This window comes from Mauremys reevesii, linkage group 11 (genome assembly GCF_016161935.1).
Source record: "Mauremys reevesii isolate NIE-2019 linkage group 11, ASM1616193v1, whole genome shotgun sequence".
NCBI classification, from domain to species: domain Eukaryota; kingdom Metazoa; phylum Chordata; order Testudines; family Geoemydidae; genus Mauremys; species Mauremys reevesii.
Window position 1 is genome coordinate 31876092 of NC_052633.1, and position 18687 is coordinate 31894778.

Here is an 18687-nt window from a genome sequence, read left to right on the forward strand (position 1 = left end):
TCATTCCATCAGGCTAGGTCCAATATCACTTCAGACAAATGGGTGTTGGATATCATCACCTATAGTTATCCCATCCATTTGTATATCCTCCTGGCTACTCACCTCCCTTTCCGATCCCTCTTCAGGGACCTCTCTCACAAGCCTTAAAAAAGTGCAATACTTTGCAAACTCTTCTACAGCTCCTGTGTAGAGTAATATAGAAGGAGAGGGTTTTATTCCCGGTAATTTCTTATTCCGAAGAAGAAAGGGAATCTTCATCCTATCCTAGACTCAGAAGACTGAACAGATATATATATATATATATATATATATATCCTCAGATTCAGGATAGTAACACTTGCCTTCATCATTCCGTCCATGTCTACCCATACTTAGATAACTGGCTAATCAGAGGCAGATTACAGCAGGAGGCAGCAACGAGCCTTGAATATGCTGTATCCCTGTACATCTGGCTGAGCCACCTAATAAGCTAGGAAAAAATCACTCATGCCATAGCTGATGGTAGTTAGCAGGAGCCCAGATCAACTCCAGATCAGAAAAAAATATATCTGCTCAGGGATAGGTTCCAGTCATTACAAGCACTCATATTCCAGTTCATATCGGAATGAAGTACCATCAATGTCTTATGTCCACTAGGAATTTACTGTGTGATAGCTAATGTACGTTAGTTATGCTATAACACACGCACACTTTTTTTTTTTTTCAGTAAAGACAAAGCCTGTCTTGAACCAATTGGCCATGCTATAGTCTCTCACCTACCCATGGGTGGAGACTGGGGGGGAGGGCATAGAGGGGCATCCCCCCCATACTGGATACATCTAAGAGGTGACACGTGGGGAGAGGCGGTGTCCAGATTTCGTGGAGGAGGCAAGGCGAGCAGTGACACAAGGCATTCTGTGCCTCCTGGTCACTGTGCCCACGTGGGCTGTGTAAGAGGATGGCAGGGAGCAGCTCCTGTTGACTCACCACACAACCCATGTGGGGAAACTGACCAGCAGGCACAGAGCACCTGGAGTTGCTGTTTGGTCCCACACTCCCTCAGCCTAATGGGAGGCATAGAGGAATGTTGGGGGGGTGGGGTCAGCCAGGCGTTCTCTGGTAGCAGGTCAGTTTCTCCCTCATGGGCTGTGTTAGGGGAGGGCAGGAAAGCTGTGACCTAGGAGAGGCGGGTGGCTGAACTGCTTCCCAAGCGTCTGCAGTGTACAGCCCAGGTGAGTGACAGTGAATTACTCCTGTGGGAGCTGGAATTCTGCACCTGGTTCAGCTGCTGGGGGGTGAGGGAGAGGACAGGATTTCTTCTTCCCCTGGGACAGCAGGGTCTGGGTCAGACCCACCCCCAGGAACCTCCGTGGCTGCATGAAGCACCGCACCCCTCCCCTGCTTCCTACCTCCATCACTTAGCCGCAGCGAGGAAGGTCACTATGGGGAGCTTGGCCCCCGTCCACCCAACACCCTTGCATCCAGACCCCCCCCCCACAGAACTTTCCCCACTGAGCCCCCTGCACCCAGACCCCCCCATCAAGCCATGCACCCAGACTCCCCTGTTGAGCCCCCTGCACTTGAATCTCTACCCTGCCGAACCTTACCGCTCCCCCCCCCCACACACACACACACACCCCTCGAAACATACCTATTCAGCTACCTCCAATTCACTCTTGGTTTCTATGCACACCCCTCTTCCATACTTCTTGGCCCATGCTCTTTTTCCTGTGCAACTTGATATCTTCTCAGTCTAGACTCTCCTCTCCAAAAAATCTGGTTTGTTAAGGGAAGAGGCAGAGAAGTGGAAGGATACCATCTTGTAGCCAAAAGTATCTTAGCAGTGGCTATGTGGGAACACTCTATCCTCTGCTGTGAGAGTACTGCTTTGGTCCAGAAACTTTACCCCAGTGTTGCTGTCATACCATGCCTTCAAACAGGAAATTAGGGCAACACCTTAATATGGAAATTTGATTGTAAAGTGTTATGGGTTCTAAATTTTAAAAAATGGGACGGAGGATGAAGACAGGTGTTTACTCCAAGCTTTGATATTTTTAAAAAGCATGGGTCATATACATGGTTCAACCACTCTTTAAAATTACACTGGGCTGAAGAGAAGTTTAAAGAAGCATTAATAACTTATATGCAACTACATATCCACATTATCTGAGTTAATTATAAATATAAGAATCTTAATATTACTAAACTATTGTCCTTATTCTATTATGTCCTTACAGGCCTACACCAGTGTGTCTAAGGCTTCACTTAGTCTTGCAGACCACAGAGAACTTGGAAAGATGATGAATACAATTATTTTCCACACAAAAATGGTAGATTCCTTGGTGGAGATGTTGGTGGAAACATCAGACCTTTCTATATTTTGGTATGTCATTAATTTGGCTCTAGAAGCTTTGTCTTTATAACTTTGGTTACTTTAAGCCTCTTACACGTGCAGTTTTTAAACAGCATATCCTCTAGGAAGATCCAGCAATGGGGGAGTGGATAGTTCCTGATTTTCTGTTTACAGTAACTTTCTCCAGCACTGATTGTGTGTGTGCGTGTGTGTGTTCCTCATTGAAAATCCATATAGCAGGCGTATGCTTTGATTCATTCAAAGGACAACAGCAGTCCCCATGATTATCCATCATTTGCCTAGCCGATATAGAGTTTGCCCTTCAACATGTAAGTTTCTCAAACAAAGCTGATAAGCAGGCAATAACTCTACTTTTTATTTACTTATTTATACATTTGCAGTACATTTATCATAAGGATCCTGGTTAATAAATATATTAAACTATATAAAATTCATCGATCTGTGTCAGCTAAAATAAAAATACCCTCTCCTCCCAAAGTAAGCTGTATTTAACCCCATAATACTTTATAGTATTTAAAAACAAAATCCTTTGTTCAGAACAGTAGTATATGTAAGTTGGAAAAAGGCTTTTCACCAGCTACAGATTGTAAATTAAATTTCACCCTGTTTTAATTGAGAAACGGTGCTTGCTTCTGCATTATGGGAGCCAAATAGAAGACTGTAAATCACTTTTATTCCTGCCTTAACAGTTTCAACTTCAGGACTCAATTTTACCCTCCAGGTCCATTGGGAGCTAACTGGAGCAAATCTGGGGGGTGGTGTACAAGAGAAGGGGAAAACAAGGCATGTTTTCTCTCTGCTATAAAATCAGTCTGGAGTCAAGTGCCTGGTAAAGAATAAATTTTATCAGGTGTCCCAAACTTGGACTTGAACTGGTGCTTCAAACCTTGCATGTCATTCAGCAATTCTTTTATTCACAGAGTGTCAATTAGCAATAGCTATGTTCAGTATTTATTTTTGTATCCCCATCCCCTCCCCAAAAGTCAAAGTGCCTAGAATTAGCACTGAATCAAAGCTTTGCTTCAACTTCAATAGCAAAAGTTACATTAGAAATGCTTTATAGATTTTAGGGATGGAAGGAACCATAAGTCATTTTCTAGTCTGACCTGCATAACACAGGCCATAGAACTTCTGTGAATTAATCTCTGTTTCAAGCCCAATAGTTGTGCTTGAACTAGAACATATGTTTGAGAATCTACTCCAGATTTTAAAATATCCAGCAATGGAGAATCCAGTACAACCAGTGGTAAATTGTTCCATTGGTTAACTACCTTCACTGCTAAAAATGCGTGTGTGGTTTCTAGGCTGAATTTGTCCAGCGTCAACAGTCAGCCATTAGATCTTGTACCTTTGTCGGCTAGATTGAAAAACCCTCTGTTACCAAATTTCCATTCCCTATTTAAGTACTTATAGACTTTGATCAAGTCATCCTTTAATATTATCTTTGTTAAACTAAATAGAGTCAGATCCTTGAGACTGTCTTCACTGCAAGTGGAGGTGTGATTGTAACATGAGTAGGCATACTTGTATTACCTTAAATCTAGCTAGCACCAGTAACAGACAATGCTATATTCCCCTCCTCTTTTGCCCAGTTAGTCCTTCCTAAATAGGTTATAATAATTTATTTTTAACATTCCAGTCTTGCAAATCTTTCTGCCAGGTTTCAGTAATTAACTAGATTGACTTTATGATCCTAGTTGAACAGTTCTTGTAGTTTATTACCAAAACTCCTAGCATTGGTGTATAGAATTTCTTCTTTTCATGTGCCTTGCTTAATTTTGTTCTTGACATCTAGAAATTTTGTGCTAAACTCTTTTCACCATTCCCTTTTGTTAGTTTAATGCCTTGAGGACCAAATTAGGTTAATATTATGCACTTCTGAATCACTCTGTTAACAAGGACATTTTATTTGATGGAACAAGCCTACATTAATGGGACAATAAAAACTAAACAAGAATCTCTCTGGAAATAAAATAATTTTTAGTTGATTCTACGGACAGTGGGGAAAATTATAGCAATTTTGAGGGATATGATGTAAGAGGGTACTATGCTTGATCACAAAATCAACATGGCACATTTAAATGGATTAAAAAATGGCTAGCCTGATAGGTCTCAAAATGTAATTAAAACAGGGACTCATTGAACAGGGTGTATCCTAATGGGGTGTCTCAGGAATCGCTTCCTGGCCCCGGCACTATTTCATATTTTTATCTATGACCTGGGAGAAGACATATTTTTCAGATGACATGTTGGGGAATGGTAAATGAAGAGAAGAGGTCACTGATACAGAATGATCTAGAATGCTTGGTAAACTGGGCATAAGCAAGTAATATGTGTTTCAGTATGGCCAAATGTAGGGTTGTACATCTCAGAACAACAACAAAAAGCTGTTCAGTGCATTAAAAATCATACAGTATTTCATAGCTGAGAAGTACAGAGTGAATACACCTCTACCCCAATATAACGCGACTTGATATATAAGGTGAGTTCGCATACAAGGCGGTAAAGCTCTGACACACTGCTCTGAGGAGCATGTTAAGGGTGCCGGGCCGAGGGGTTCGATAAGGGGCAGAGGGTCTCAGGGGCTGTCAGGGCCTCCCCCCGTCTGGGGGGCAGGAGCTGTGGGAGGGCACTTTTGGGGGCCTCACAGTCCCAGAGTGGCTCGGGGGATTAGCTGGGGGCCGGGAGCAGCCTGCTCCGCTTCCCTCGCCCCGGCCCCAGCCGTGTCGCTTGGGCAAAGGGATCCCCCCGCACTCACCTGCGGAGGTGGAAGCGGAGCAGGCCGGCGCCAGCCCACTCCACTCTGCCAGCTCCCAGCTGCAGCGCTTCGCTTCCTGCCGCAGGTGAGTACAGGGGCACCTTTCCCCAACCTCTCCGCACTCACCTGCGGCGGGAAGCGGAGCAATGTGGCCCCGGGCCCTAGCCGTGTCACTGGGGGGTGGCTAGGGAAAGGTCCTGCACTCACCTGCCCTGCGGGAAGTAGAGCGCCATGGCTGGGAGCTGGCGGAGTGGAGCTGGCTGAGGCTGGGCTGCTCCGCTTCCTACCGCTGATGAGTGTGGGGAGGTTGGGGCCAGGATGCCCCCTGCACTCACCGGCGGCGGGAAGTGGAGCGACGCGGCCCCAGCCCGCTCCACTCTGCCACCTCCCAGCCCTAGGGGTGATTAGGGAGTGGGGTCATGGAACAGGGGGGCCAAAGCAAGTTTGATATAACCTGGTCTCACCTATAATGTGGTGAGATTTTTTTAGTCTCCCGAGGACTGCGTTTTATCGGGGTAGAGGTGTACGTAGCTGTAAAGCCATGCAGTGACATTTCTGGTGTCTGTGTGTGCGTGCGCACGCACACTCTTACCTGGCAGATGAACTATGTTTTGTGAGAAGTCTAATCATTAGAGTTAGTCTGAGTAAATGAAGGCCGCATTACAGCCTCTAGCAGTGTTTACAATATTTGTTTGCTGAAAGGTAACCATCAGATTACATTAATACTAAATTTTAACTTCCATTTCTAAACAGTTTTTATAGTCGTGCTTTTGAGAAGATGTTTCAGCAGTGTTTGGAGCTACCTTCTCAGTCGAGGTATTCAATTGCATTCCCGCTGCTTTGCACCCACTTTATGAGTTGCACCCATGAGCTGTGTCCAGAAGAGGTAATTTCAAAATACTTCATGAGAATGTTCTTGTGGGTTTTTAATTATCTATACTGCCTTGTTTAAAATATTTGCAGCTAATTAACGCTTAAAAAGTACACCGCACTGATGCATCACCGAAATGATGCATCTGGAATACCATTGTTAGTTTACAGAAATTCAGACTGAATGGGAATAAAGCAGAATATTACTGATGTTGATCACATGTTGGTTTATTAATAATTAGCAGTTATGTTAGCCCTCCTTTACCAAGATATATAAGCATTATTATTACCATTTCAACGAAAAGGAAACTAAGTCGCAGGGGTTAAATGTTCCTTGGGTTATTCAGTGGGTTAATGGTGGAGTTTTGAGTAATACTGAGATCTCTTCACTACTAGTCCATTGTCCTATCAGCTTCTGTAAAGTTCTCTTAAATAACTTAAGTTTTGGTAAAATAAAACATTTAAAGTTAAGTACTCATCTAAAAATATTTTGTTTTGGTTTGTGGTGAGGGGAATGGACTGAAGTGAATAGGTTAATCGGTTTGGTTCCTGCATTATATATCAGTTGTATCTGGTTATGGATGCTAATTGGTGCCATATGTCGATTTAAAATGTAAAGACTGTTCTTATAAATGGTTTGTAAACATTTAAAAACTTGTATCCATATAATGAAAAAGGAAACAACAAGCTGATATCGGTGCCTATGTTATAAATTATAACAGTTTATCTGAACAATATTTGTAAGGTACTGACTCTGAACTATAGTGTTTTGCAAGTATTCATTACACTGTGACCTACCTTTGGATAGAATGATAAAGCAAAGCAAGGATTATTCTCACAGAATTGTTTACATTTTCATGCTATAATGAAATATATCCTTCAATACACTTGGTATAATTTCATGGACTTTGGAATTACACCAGGGATGAATCTGTCCCTCTTTGTTTGCGGCCAGTAGAAGTATTCCTTAGTACTGCTCAGAACTAATATGAAAACACTTAAATGCATAAAAGAGATTTCTTGAAATATGCATGGTTTGGATTTCCCTTATTTAAACATTAAACTCCTTCTCCCAGTATATCTATACCAGTCTTTCCTCTTTTCACTCAGCTTTAAACAGCTGCAAACTTTATTTACATTGGAGAACCACAAAAAAGTTTCCAGGAAAATTTCCATTCAAGACAAGACGTGTCTTTCAGAACAATTTATAGGAACAGTAAAGAGATTCAGTTGCTGTCTACTCTACAGTAGTTATTGTAAATTTAGCTATAATGAGAAAATGTTGCTACAGCTAACACACAGCTTGAATTTAGTGCATTAATTGTGTATTTTGGTCACAATTACCAATTTGTAAAATTAATCTTTTATTATACTGTATAATGAATGGTAGTGTAAGTGTTAAAAAGTAAACATGACTAGTGAAAGAAGGGTTTTCATTGAGGCATAATGCTAGAGCTGTGCTGAGCAAAAACCAAATATGCTAAATCCTGCAAGCTGCATACAGCAGAGCTGCATGGTGGGATCTGTTCAGTGGCTTGAGTGAAATTAAGCGTACATCTACACAGCAAGCAGGATCCCATGGCAGTGAGGCTGAGAGCTGGGGGTCTACAGACTTGGAGTATTGCTACAGTGCTAAAAATAGCTGTGTAACTGTTGTGGCTTGGGCTCTGAAGCCTAGGGAGAGGTGTGAATTGGTTTACTAGTTTTAAAGTTGTGAATATTGTAAGTTTCTTTAGATGTGCAGTAAGATTTTGTTTGATCTGTGGTTTAAAATATGTTTGGGATGTACAAGCACAGTAGGTTTATCTTTCTGTTTTAATATACAACTGTTTCAAATGTTGAAGCCACTATGCAGTACTTTAGTGCACTCCAAACTTGTACAGGCTGTAGAAGTTCACCAGGCCCACCAAGTGCTGTGGTGGTGGTTGTTCACTCCCTACTTCCCCAGCATCCCAACAGGTCACATGATCTAACATAACAAGCACAGGTCTGGGAACCCAGAACACCTGAGTTCTTCTCATCTCTCTTGTGGCTGGCATTGTTAACTTTACAGTGGTGTTCAGAGGCCTAACTAAATATTTGTAAAGTAGATTAATATCATTATCCACATATTACAGATGAGGGAAACCGAGTGACTTTCTCAAGCATACCCAGCTAATCTGTGCCAGAACTATAAGGACTAAGGATTTATGATGTGCTTATCCTTGACTAATCCACTACACTGCAGTGATTCTGAGGCTAATCTCTTAAAGATGATCTGCAAAAAGTAATGAGAGGAGGGGGCATATGTGCTGCTTTGATGTATGAAGGAGGGGCAGGAGCATTTAAATTAAAGTTTACTCTGCACTTTGGGAATTTTGACAAAAAATACCCACTGTTAGCAGTGCAGTTCCACTGGCATTGGCAATGTTGGTAGCCCATGGCTCGCCGGCTTTGACAGTGTTCAGCAACTATTGAGGAATGGTGTAATCCACTGATAGTTCTTCCCAGATACATACATGTGTTTCTGCATGCCTGAATGTTGACAGTAACTTTAAGCTCTGAACATGTGATATCTCAGATAAGTGTTGGATCCATCATTGCCCATGCTGGAATTTTCATTTGTTTTTAACAAATATTGGGGATTAGACAATTTAAATACGTTTTATAGTGCTCTCTAGTCACAGTTGACCTACTTCAGAGGTATGTTGTTGTGCATGTTTGTCTGTAAACATGTGAGACCTAACCCACTTTAAACTATGGCTATATTTTAAATAAATAGTCACAGAGTATTTAATTGGGTGCCTTCTCTCCTGGCTTCAATAGCATTGATATTTCAGAGAGCATAATCTGTTTACCACAGGAAGTATCAGAGTAAAGCTTGTCACATTCTTTTTTCTTCCAGTATATCTTATATGTCAGCTACTCCTGGTTTATTTTTCAGCTCTAACAACCAGACATGGGTTGTTTCCCACCAATCAGTGATTATTCTAGTGATTTGCACAGTACTGAAAATGCTTAAAATAAAATAAAATAAAAACTCTTTGCTGTTGGATATGAACGAAAAGTAACAAAATGCAAAAGAAGAGAACAATTCCAGGAAGTTACTCAGTTTTTTCATGTTTTTGCATGCCCTTTGAAAATGTTTGAGATTTTTGTGTTTTGGCTTGTAATATCCAGCCTTTCGGTTAAGGAGGTGCTAATATTTAAATTAGCTGCTTAAAAACACTTTCTTTACCTTGACTGGTTTTTTTGTTTGTTTTTTTGTGGTGGACGAGGGAAAGAAGATATGGAGAATTTTTCTTTGACTAGTCTCCTTTATTAACCACACTCAAAATAACTGTTTTGTAGTACAGCCGTATGTAATATACTGGTGGTATGTGTGCATACATGGGAGTCACTGCCCTCTATCGGCTAGCTGGTTGAGAAGAAGATAAGGGTTGTGTTACTATTGCAGTAGCTAGGGAATATCTCCCCTTAGCTCAAGTGATGGAAGTTTTATTTTTGGAGCTAAAAGACCAGGAATTTTGTCCTAACTCCCCTATTTGCAGTACATAGACTTGTTGCAGGTATATTATAGGATTGGCAGAAATTTGGAAAACCATTTTTTTCTATTTTCTTTTTTGATAGCGACATCACATTGGAGATCGCAGTCTTTCCTTGTGTAACATGTTCTTGGATGAAATGGCTAAGCAGGCTCGAAATCTTATCACAGATATTTGCACAGAACAGTGTACGCTGAGTGACCAGGTGAGAATTAATTTTTTGTTAGAAATATGTTGTATTCATTTGAGACAGTTCTGAGAAGCTTGTAGTTCAATTCCACGTACACTGTAAATGTTGGATTTAAAATAAATATTATCCACCATTAATTTTTAAGCTATGATTTATGCTCAAGTATTGAATTAAGCCCTACCAAATTCACAGTCCATTTTGGTCAGTTTCACATAGAATTTTAAAAATTGTACATTTCATGATTTCATATATTTAAGTCTGAAATTTCACAATGTTGTAACTGTAGGGGTCCTGCCCCAAAAGGGGGTTGTGGGGGGTGTTGCAGGGTTATTGTGTGTGGGTGGGTGTCACGGTATTGCCATTCTTATTTCTGCACTGCTGGTGGCAGTGGCGCTGCCTTCAGAGCTGGGCATCCAGAGAGCAGCAGCTGCTGGCTGGGAGCCCAGCCCTGAAGGCAGCGCTGCAACCAGCAGTGGCACAGAAGTAAGGATGGCATGGTATGGTATTGCTACCCTTACTTCTGCACTGCTGCTTTCAGAACTGGGCTCTTGGCCAGCAACCGCCAATGTCTGGCTGCCCAGCTCTGAAGGTAGCAACGCAGAAGTAAGGGTGTCATGGCAGGGTATTGCCACCCTTACTTCTGTGCTGCTGCTGGCAAGGCACTGCCTTCAGAGCTGGGCACCTGGCCAGTAGCCACCGCTTTCCAGCCACCCAGCTCTGAAGGCAGTGCAGAAGTAAGGGTGGCAATATCATAACCCCCCCACAATAACCTTGTGACCCCCTTTTGGGTCGGGACCCCCGTTTGAGAAATGCTGGTCTCCCCCCCTGAAGTCTGTATAGAATAGGGTAAAAGTACACACAAGAGCAGATTTCACGGTCTGTGATGCATTTTTCATGGCAGTGAATTTGGTAGAGCCCTGTTTATAAACTGTGTTTTATGCAAAAAGAGGACTTATGCTGTCACAATAGGATTGGTGTTGCGTAAAAGGCTGTTGTGTGGTCTTTGTTCATTGTGGTGGTGGAGAAAAAGAGAAAGCGTTAATAGTAAAAGTTGCAGAGAAGCTTTCCAAAGATGGGGATCAACGGTGGAGGTTTGGGAAGCAATGAGTAATGAGAAGGAAGGTTTGTTTAAAAAATCACCATTAAGAACAGGAATAACGGCATAATTGACACTAAAACCATGTCACGCCTTTATTTCCAAAAACTTGACTGACAACACATCTTTGAATGGATAGCAGTTTAAGCTTTGAGTAATTCACCAGACTAGAGACCAGTATTGCAGGTTTTGTGTATAATATGGACTTAGGGGTGTCAAAATCAGGGACAGGTTTAGGTATGGAAGGGTTGTCAGACTGTTGCTTTGTTGATTGGGGAAGGAAGGTGCTTTAAGATTGTGAGGATCAGAATTTGGCAAGTAATTCTGAAGGGCTATATTTAAGAAGTATAGGAAGAGAGAAGAGATTTGGTCAAAGATTTGGTTAGGAAGAGGTGCCTTATGTGGGAAAGATAAGGTTGGCACTTTGGTGAAGAGGGTTTTGGTGGTGATGGAGAACATGAAAAGCAAATATCTGATATTTGGTGTTGAAATCTACTAGGAATAAGATTATGCTATATTACAGGTTGCAACCTAAAATTTTCCACAGTCCTGTGCTAAGTGTTTTGAAAATTCACTTCAGTGTGTGTGTGTGTGTGTGTGTGTACTATCTGCTGTTTATTTAACATGGGTTAATAGTTCATAATACATCTGAGAAATCTACAGAGCCCATCAAGAAATTTGTGGTTGTGTGCACATCTATATACAAATAGAGCTGGGTGACATTTTTTTGACTAATAATTTATTCACTGAAAAGCACAGCTTAGGTCAACCAGAAACTATTCATGAATTTGATAGCCAAAACGTACTTTTTCTGGGACTTAAACTCTCTCTCCTGGGAGGTGGGAGACCCAACTTCAGAGCCCTTCTCTAGGCAGAACGGGGTTGGGGGTAATGTGGGCATCTCCCATACCCGGGGTAAGTGCCCTAAGCACCGGGCTGTACATTATAAGGGACGTGGCACCACCATCACCACTTCCTCCTTTGGCTGTTTTGTGAATCTAGCCCAGGCCAAACAAAATATTTTGTTCACTAGAAATGAATTTTTTGCTGACTTTCTGATTCATTATTTTTTAATTTTCATTTTGTTTGACCCGACTTGAATGTTTTTTCAGAAATGCTAGCGAACCAAAACAAGTTATTTTCCCACCTCTTTATATAAATACACACAGATTTTTTTTATATATTATCAAATTACTCCCTGGCATTTATTCTCTTCTATTTATTTCTCTAAGTGTTCAGACACTCTGAGATCATTTTCATAGCTGTATTCCTAATCAGTTTTCCTTTTGGGCATATCTTGAAAGTGAATGAGGATGGGGTGGAGAACTTTCCTAAACTGGAATTGTACACTCAACTAAACAACATGTAAAGTGTGGATTTCTTTGTGATGAATACTCCACCTGAACCATAACTTTATTTTTAATCTAATAGTGGCTAAGATTTTTTTCCATCCTCTTTTAGCTGCTGCCAAAGCATTGTGCCAAAACAATCAGTCAAGCAGTGAACAAAAAGTCAAAAAAACAGACTGGAAAGAAAGGGGAACCGGAGAGGGAGAAACCCGGCGTAGAAAGCATGAGGAAAAACAGATTGGTGGTGACCAAGTAAGCACGTTCTCTTGCTATTTCTTCCTCCTCCTCCTACATTCTCCCCAATCCTTTTGTTTAAACATGGATATTTTCTTTGTGTTGGTTTACATGGTTAATTTTAGGACCAGTAATAATGGAATTTTCACTTTATCTTTTGAGTAAATTTACAGCCATGTAAATAAAGCGGTGGGGGTCTGTCTCTCTCCTCCCTCCTCCATTGGCTGTGTGGAGAAGGTGGGGTTTACACATCCTTTAATCTACCCCTTCAGCATTCTCTCTCCTGGGCAGCACAATCCCACCTGGTGGTTCTGCCCCACTCAGAATTTTGGCTAGCCTGTGGGGCAGGAGAGCAGTGTCCGTTGCACATTGCCACCAAACTACCATCTGATTTGATGAAGCGCTAAATAAAGTGAGCTGAGACGCCTACAAGATTGTTGGTCTCCTTCCATCCTTTGCACCCCCATCTGTCAGGGAAGCTTCTCTGAATAGCAGCTGCCACAAGAGGTTGAAAACTATTAGGAAAACAATGTGATAGGAACACGGCAGGAGAAGAGTGCATATGGTAAAGGGGACAAAAACACCAGGATGAGGGGAAATGATGGAAAGGAAGTAGTAGTGCAGGGGTTCTCAAACTGGGACCGCTCAGGGGGTTGCGAGGTTATTACATGGGAAGTCGCAAGCTGTCAGCCTCCATCCCAAACCCCACTTTGCCTCCAGCATTTATAATGGTGTTAAATACTTTTTTTAATTTATTAGAGGGGTCGCACTCAGAAGCTTGCTATGTGGAAGGGTCACCAGTACAAAAGTTTGAGAACCACTGTAATAGTGCTTACCATTACAGTTGGAAATGCTGAGTATGTGTGCGCACTTTGTGAAGGAAAGCTTGCTGCCACAGTCAGCAATGGGGCATCAGATAGCTAGCATGAGTGGAGTGGTTGAGGGAGAAGGCTTACTTAGAATTTGTGAAATTAGTTAGTTTTAATCTTAAGAATTTTTTAATAACTTTCAGTGGTTACGACATGTAGTTTCTTGAAGTGATTGTTGGATTACAAAACATAAGTTAAGCAACCCCCTAAAGAAATTTTTCATTTTGGTGAACTGTGCAACAATCTTTCTTCTCTTCTGCACAGTATAGAGCAACACACAACCGCAGCATCCTGCATTAGCCAGTTTTCTCCCAAAATCTGATTTTAAATTAACTAGGTGTGAAAAGCCTCCTCATATGATTACTGCACACTGCTAACTTGTTTTTAAAGGACAAAACTAGTTGATCTTACTTACATAAAAATTGTCAGCAACACTCCCCAATAATAATGTGTGCTTGTGTTTCTTTGAAAGAGTTTTGTAATTTCTTATGTAATTTGTGTCAATTTTTTTTAAGCCTGGACAAACTGCACACTGCACTTTCCGAGCTCTGCTTCTCAATCAATTACGTACCAAACATGGTTGTCTGGGAACATACATTTACCCCAAGGGAGTACTTAACATCTCACCTGGAAATCCGTTTTACCAAGTAAGAGACTGCAAAATTAAATTTTTACTTAACCAAGGAAAATAAATCATTTTTTGTTCTAACATTAAAAATACAGTGTGTATCTATTTCACAAGACTATTTTTAAAGATGAACTGCAAAGCTTTAAAATAGCAAATTCTAAGAACCAAGATTCCAGATCAGTTAGAATAAATATGTAGGCATACAACATTTTTGAAATTATATTTAAAACAAAATATTTGAAAATAAATTTCCTCTACTTACCTCCCAGATTCTGAGTACCTAGTTCCAGATTCTTCATAGGAGTCCATGACTACAAATCATAATAGTACAGAGATTCTCTTCACACTGCCACATCCCTGCAGTGCTGAACCTTGTTTCCGGTGTTGGATTTTACCAGTGTTTGGAGGGGGGACTTAGAAATATGAACTCAAGACCTGGCAAGGAACCTAAAAGGAAACTTTTTAACATATTTGCTTTAAAATAAAAAGTGCTGTGGGCTGGTGTAATGGTTGCTTGATGCACTACTAGGTGGGTTCTTGGCTTGGCTTTTCCCTGTAGTAAGTGGGTGCAGTAAAAGGTAAATTTCAACCTCTTGTGAGAATTTCTCATTGTAAAAGCCATCCCTGTTGATCATGCTGACAGTCAGCTTTGGTAGAGATTTGAACTATCTTTTGTATTTCACATAAGGTTTTAGGGGGTCTCTAGTCAGGGCCGCCCAGAGGATTCAGGGGGCCTGGGGCAAAGCGGGGGAGCCGCAGCGCTTGTACTCACCCAGCGGTGGTCCGGGTCTTCGGCAGCACTGAAGGGCCCCCCGCCGCCATAATGCTGCCGAAGACCCGGACCGCCGGGCCAGGGCTCCCGGGGCAAATTGCCCCTTGCCCCCTCCTCTGGGCGGCCCTGTCTCTAGTGATCAGGACATGATCTAGACTTTTGTCTAGAATGTTCTCTTGATACACTGAGACGTGATGGTGACATAAAAAGGGTAAAAATTGTTGACTTTTCATGAAGTCCTGGGCTTAAGTCCCTAAACCACAGTGCTCTGTAATTTTATTTTTTGCCTTATGGGTGGGTAGCACGTCCACAAAAATGCTGAGTGATGGTTTTGAGGGGGTACTCAGGGCAGCCCCAAGCTAGGAATGGGATTTGCTATTCAAAGACTGCAATGTCTTAATTTTTTTTCTATTTCTGATGTTAAGTGGTATTTCTTCCAGAGGTCTGCAGTTTATCTTTATTCAAAGGATTGATTTCCTATCCTATATAAACATGTTAGTTTTTACTACTTTAAGCTTGTATATTTCTTTTTGTGATTGAACTATTGCTTATATTGCTATGCCAGCTTTATTTTGTAATGTAGCACTTCCTGAAATAGGTTTAAAAAAGAAAGATGGCATCAGCGGCAAACTTGTAAAAATAAATAGTAAAACGTTTCAACAATAAACGTCACTTGCTTCAAAACAAACAAAATTGCATTTGGCTTTAAACAAACTTCAATTCTGCTAAAACAGTCATTTCATGTCCAGCTCTTCTTGTCCTGCCTTCATAATGTGTATCACTATGAGCACAAACTTGAGTGTGTAATTATAATCTTTAAGTCCAAAATGATTACCAAAATACTGAATTACTTTTCAAGCTCTTTGACTCTATTTACTGTATAAAAGCCTAGTTCTTTGATGTACTGAGCACATTTTATGCCCACTAAAGTCAATAGGAGTGGAGAACGCTCAGCATCTTTCAGGATCAGGGTCTAAGCGGGCAGTTGTCCTCTAGAGGATTCAGCATGGGACTGTGAATCAGTCTGATACATGGTTCATGCCTAGTATTGTTAACTTATTTTGTGAATTTGGGCAAATCAAGTTTTACTGCAGTTTCCCTGTCTGTAAATTAGGGCTAATGATTAAGATTAATTTTCTGTCACGGGTATTTTTAGTAAAATATCAGGGTCAGGTTGCAGGCAATAAACAAAAATTCACAAAAGTCCACGAATTTACAGTGAGTTCTGGTGTGCTCCCCCCCCCCCCCCTTACCCGGCTGCTCTTCTGAAAGCCCTGGGATGACAGCTTCTGCAGACCTGCCCCAGAAGAACTCACAGAATCCGAGGCAGAATTGTTTCCTTAGTAGTGATTACTTGGCTTATATGAAGCACTCTGAGATCTATGGATGGAAGGCACTATTTAAGTGTCGTGTTTTTCAGACATTTTAGTAGGAAATAAAAATCACTTTTGTGGCTAAAATTGTATAACCAAGAAATGCTTATGCAGAGTCCAGATGTGACGAACTGGGAATGTTCTTAATGTGTTCTTTGAATACTGGGTGGGGAGTATTGACCTGGGAAAGTTGCAGGTGAGTTTTTCTGAGACTGTCTGCATTAGGGATGGGAGACTTTCCTTGAGGGAGGATACCTGAGCACGTAACATGAGAACCAGGATGGGGGTTGGAGGTCAGCTGACACCTCTGCCTGGGAAACTGGACAAAGGGTGGGGGAGGATCCAGTGGGAGGCTGAGTAAGACGGCCGGAGGGAGTTTCAGTTTGGAGCTGGCTGGGGAAATGGAGGGGATCCCAGATGGGGCTCTGGCTTCCCAGCGGGGCTCTGGCCTCCCTGCCCCCTGAGATGGACCTAACTGAGGGGGTCCTGTTGTGTGTACCTGCAAGACCTGTCCTGGACCGTGTTCCTGTCGTCTAAATAAACCTTCTGTTTTCCTGGCTGGCTGAGAGTCATGATGAATCTCAGGAAGCCAGAGGTGCAGGGCCTTGACTCCCCCACACTCCGTGACACCACTGACAAATGCTTAGCACTAAAGTAATGAATGCTAACCCAGTTGAAGGAAGCCCAGTACGCTGACACTTCTTTATGTAGAAGTGGTATCTTTTAATCCATTTTTAAAAATGAATATCAGGAAAAGCTTCCTAACAGTGAGATGTGGTAATAATTTTCCAAGAGAAGTAGTAGAAGATCCATTAAACAAGACAATTAAAATTAGATTTGACAGACTAATTCTAGATATGTTCTAGTCTTGAGAACAATACTGCACTTGCACAGAATGGACTAGATTATTTACTAGAACTCCATTTCTAACATAATACATTGTGTTTTGATTCAGGAAATTGTCCATTCTTGATATGCTTGGTTGTCTTTGTTTTGCAGTGCATGTAAATTAGATCACAAGCTGATCTGAGGCCCCAGCATGAGTTAATTCTTTTACTTTCGATTTTATTGTTAATTAAATTTCCTTTTGTGCTTATTTTAATGATCAATTTTAGTTTAAACCCTTTACAAATATATAGAAATGGACATAAACTATAACAATACCTTTGTACAAAGAATTTGTCCTAAATGGTGCTCCTGAGAATGATTATAGATTAACTGGCTGGTGCTTCCTTTTAAGCCCAAGTATGTGTTTGTGGTAGATAATTACAGTTAGTTTCTCTCATGCAAATGTATTTTGGGAGTGTTTTTTCTTGACCAAATTGTTTGTGGTTTAAATCTTCTAGTTCATGGGTCATTCACTTGATGGTAGACCATACTTCCCTGGGTGTCTTCATAGGGTTCACTAAGTGTTTGTGTTAAGAATTCCCATGCAATTTTATCTGAGAACATAGATTATGAGTCAGTATTCCTGCTGAATTCTCTTTTTGAAAAGTGCTGCTATCATGTTTTAAATCTCATTGAGATATTCATCTAAAAGTTTGAATTACCCAATCCTTTATACAACCAGGAAGAATTAACTACTGCTTAACTTCATTAATGTACAAAGGTAACTCTCTTTTCTCTTTAAAAGGTCAATTGTTGGAATGACTATGTATAATCAAGCAACACAAGAGATTGCAAAACCTTCAGAGCTGTTAACGAGCGTAAGAGCCTACATGACAGTACTCCAGTCAATAGAAAATTATGTGCAGATTGACATAACGAGAGTATTTAACAATGTTCTTCTTCAGCAAACCCAGCATTTGGATAGTCACGGGGAGCCAACTATTACCAGTCTGTACACAAATTGGTAAGAACTTAACGTATTAACATCTATTGTGAGCTCTTTGTTTTACGTTTAAATACACTTAAAATCTAATTAAACTGAATAGCCTGCATCAAGAAATTGGAATTGTATATGGCATGAACACTTGCAAATTTGCAAGTTTCAAACAAGACAGATTTACTGTTTCTACCAATAGCTGTTTAAAAAAGAGTCCAAAAACTCACTGAAGGTGAAATTCTTTTTGTTGCAGAGGGCAAGACAAAGTTGAAATGGAACTTAAGTGGTGTGTAGGCCTTATGCTGTCCTTCTGCACAAGGATGAATTTCACCCTTGCAGAACAATGAAACTTTTTTAATGTTAAGAGTAGCATGGTATAATTCTCATTGAACTAATATTTTTATATTAATTTTTTTTCCTGCTAAGGTATTTGGAAACCTTGCTAAGGCAAGTCAGCAATGGGCATATAGCATATTTCCCAGCAATGAAGGCATTTGTGAACTTGCCCACAGAAAATGAGTTGACGTTTAATGCTGAAGAATACTCTGACATATCAGGTAAACTTTTTATGACATGATTCTAGATATTCCTTGTGAGGGCTGTTTTTCATGTGCTTGAGACTAAGACTTTTAGAGAGATTGTAGAATACCAGAACTGTTTTTAGGGAAGTATTCTATTATACAGAAGAATTTTGCCTTTCTCGTGTTCTCTCCTTGCTGTTTTTGTGTTATGCCTTTCTCGTGTTCTCTCCTTGCTGAAACAATTACTGGCTATGTACATGTGACTTGTTGTAAGTAAATGCAGTAGGTGAACTTACTACCCCACTGTTGTGATAACTTAAGCTTT

The 18687-nt window shown here is 40.9% G+C and overlaps 1 protein-coding gene across 4 annotated transcripts in view; it reads left to right on the forward strand.

The window, feature by feature from the left end:
- The window catches only part of NCKAP1 (NCK associated protein 1), a 113366-nt gene that overhangs the window by 69448 nt on the left and 25231 nt on the right, over positions 1 to 18687 (forward strand). For all 4 annotated transcript variants that reach the window (XM_039494900.1, XM_039494901.1, XM_039494902.1 and 1 more), the window contains 7 exons: positions 2217 to 2362; positions 5865 to 5997; positions 9591 to 9710; positions 12253 to 12392; positions 13759 to 13890; positions 17650 to 17868; positions 18268 to 18398. In XM_039494900.1, coding sequence (XP_039350834.1) covers positions 2217 to 2362; positions 5865 to 5997; positions 9591 to 9710; positions 12253 to 12392; positions 13759 to 13890; positions 17650 to 17868; positions 18268 to 18398 — 1021 coding nt within the window. The remainder of the gene's footprint in view (positions 1 to 2216; positions 2363 to 5864; positions 5998 to 9590; positions 9711 to 12252; positions 12393 to 13758; positions 13891 to 17649; positions 17869 to 18267; positions 18399 to 18687) is intronic.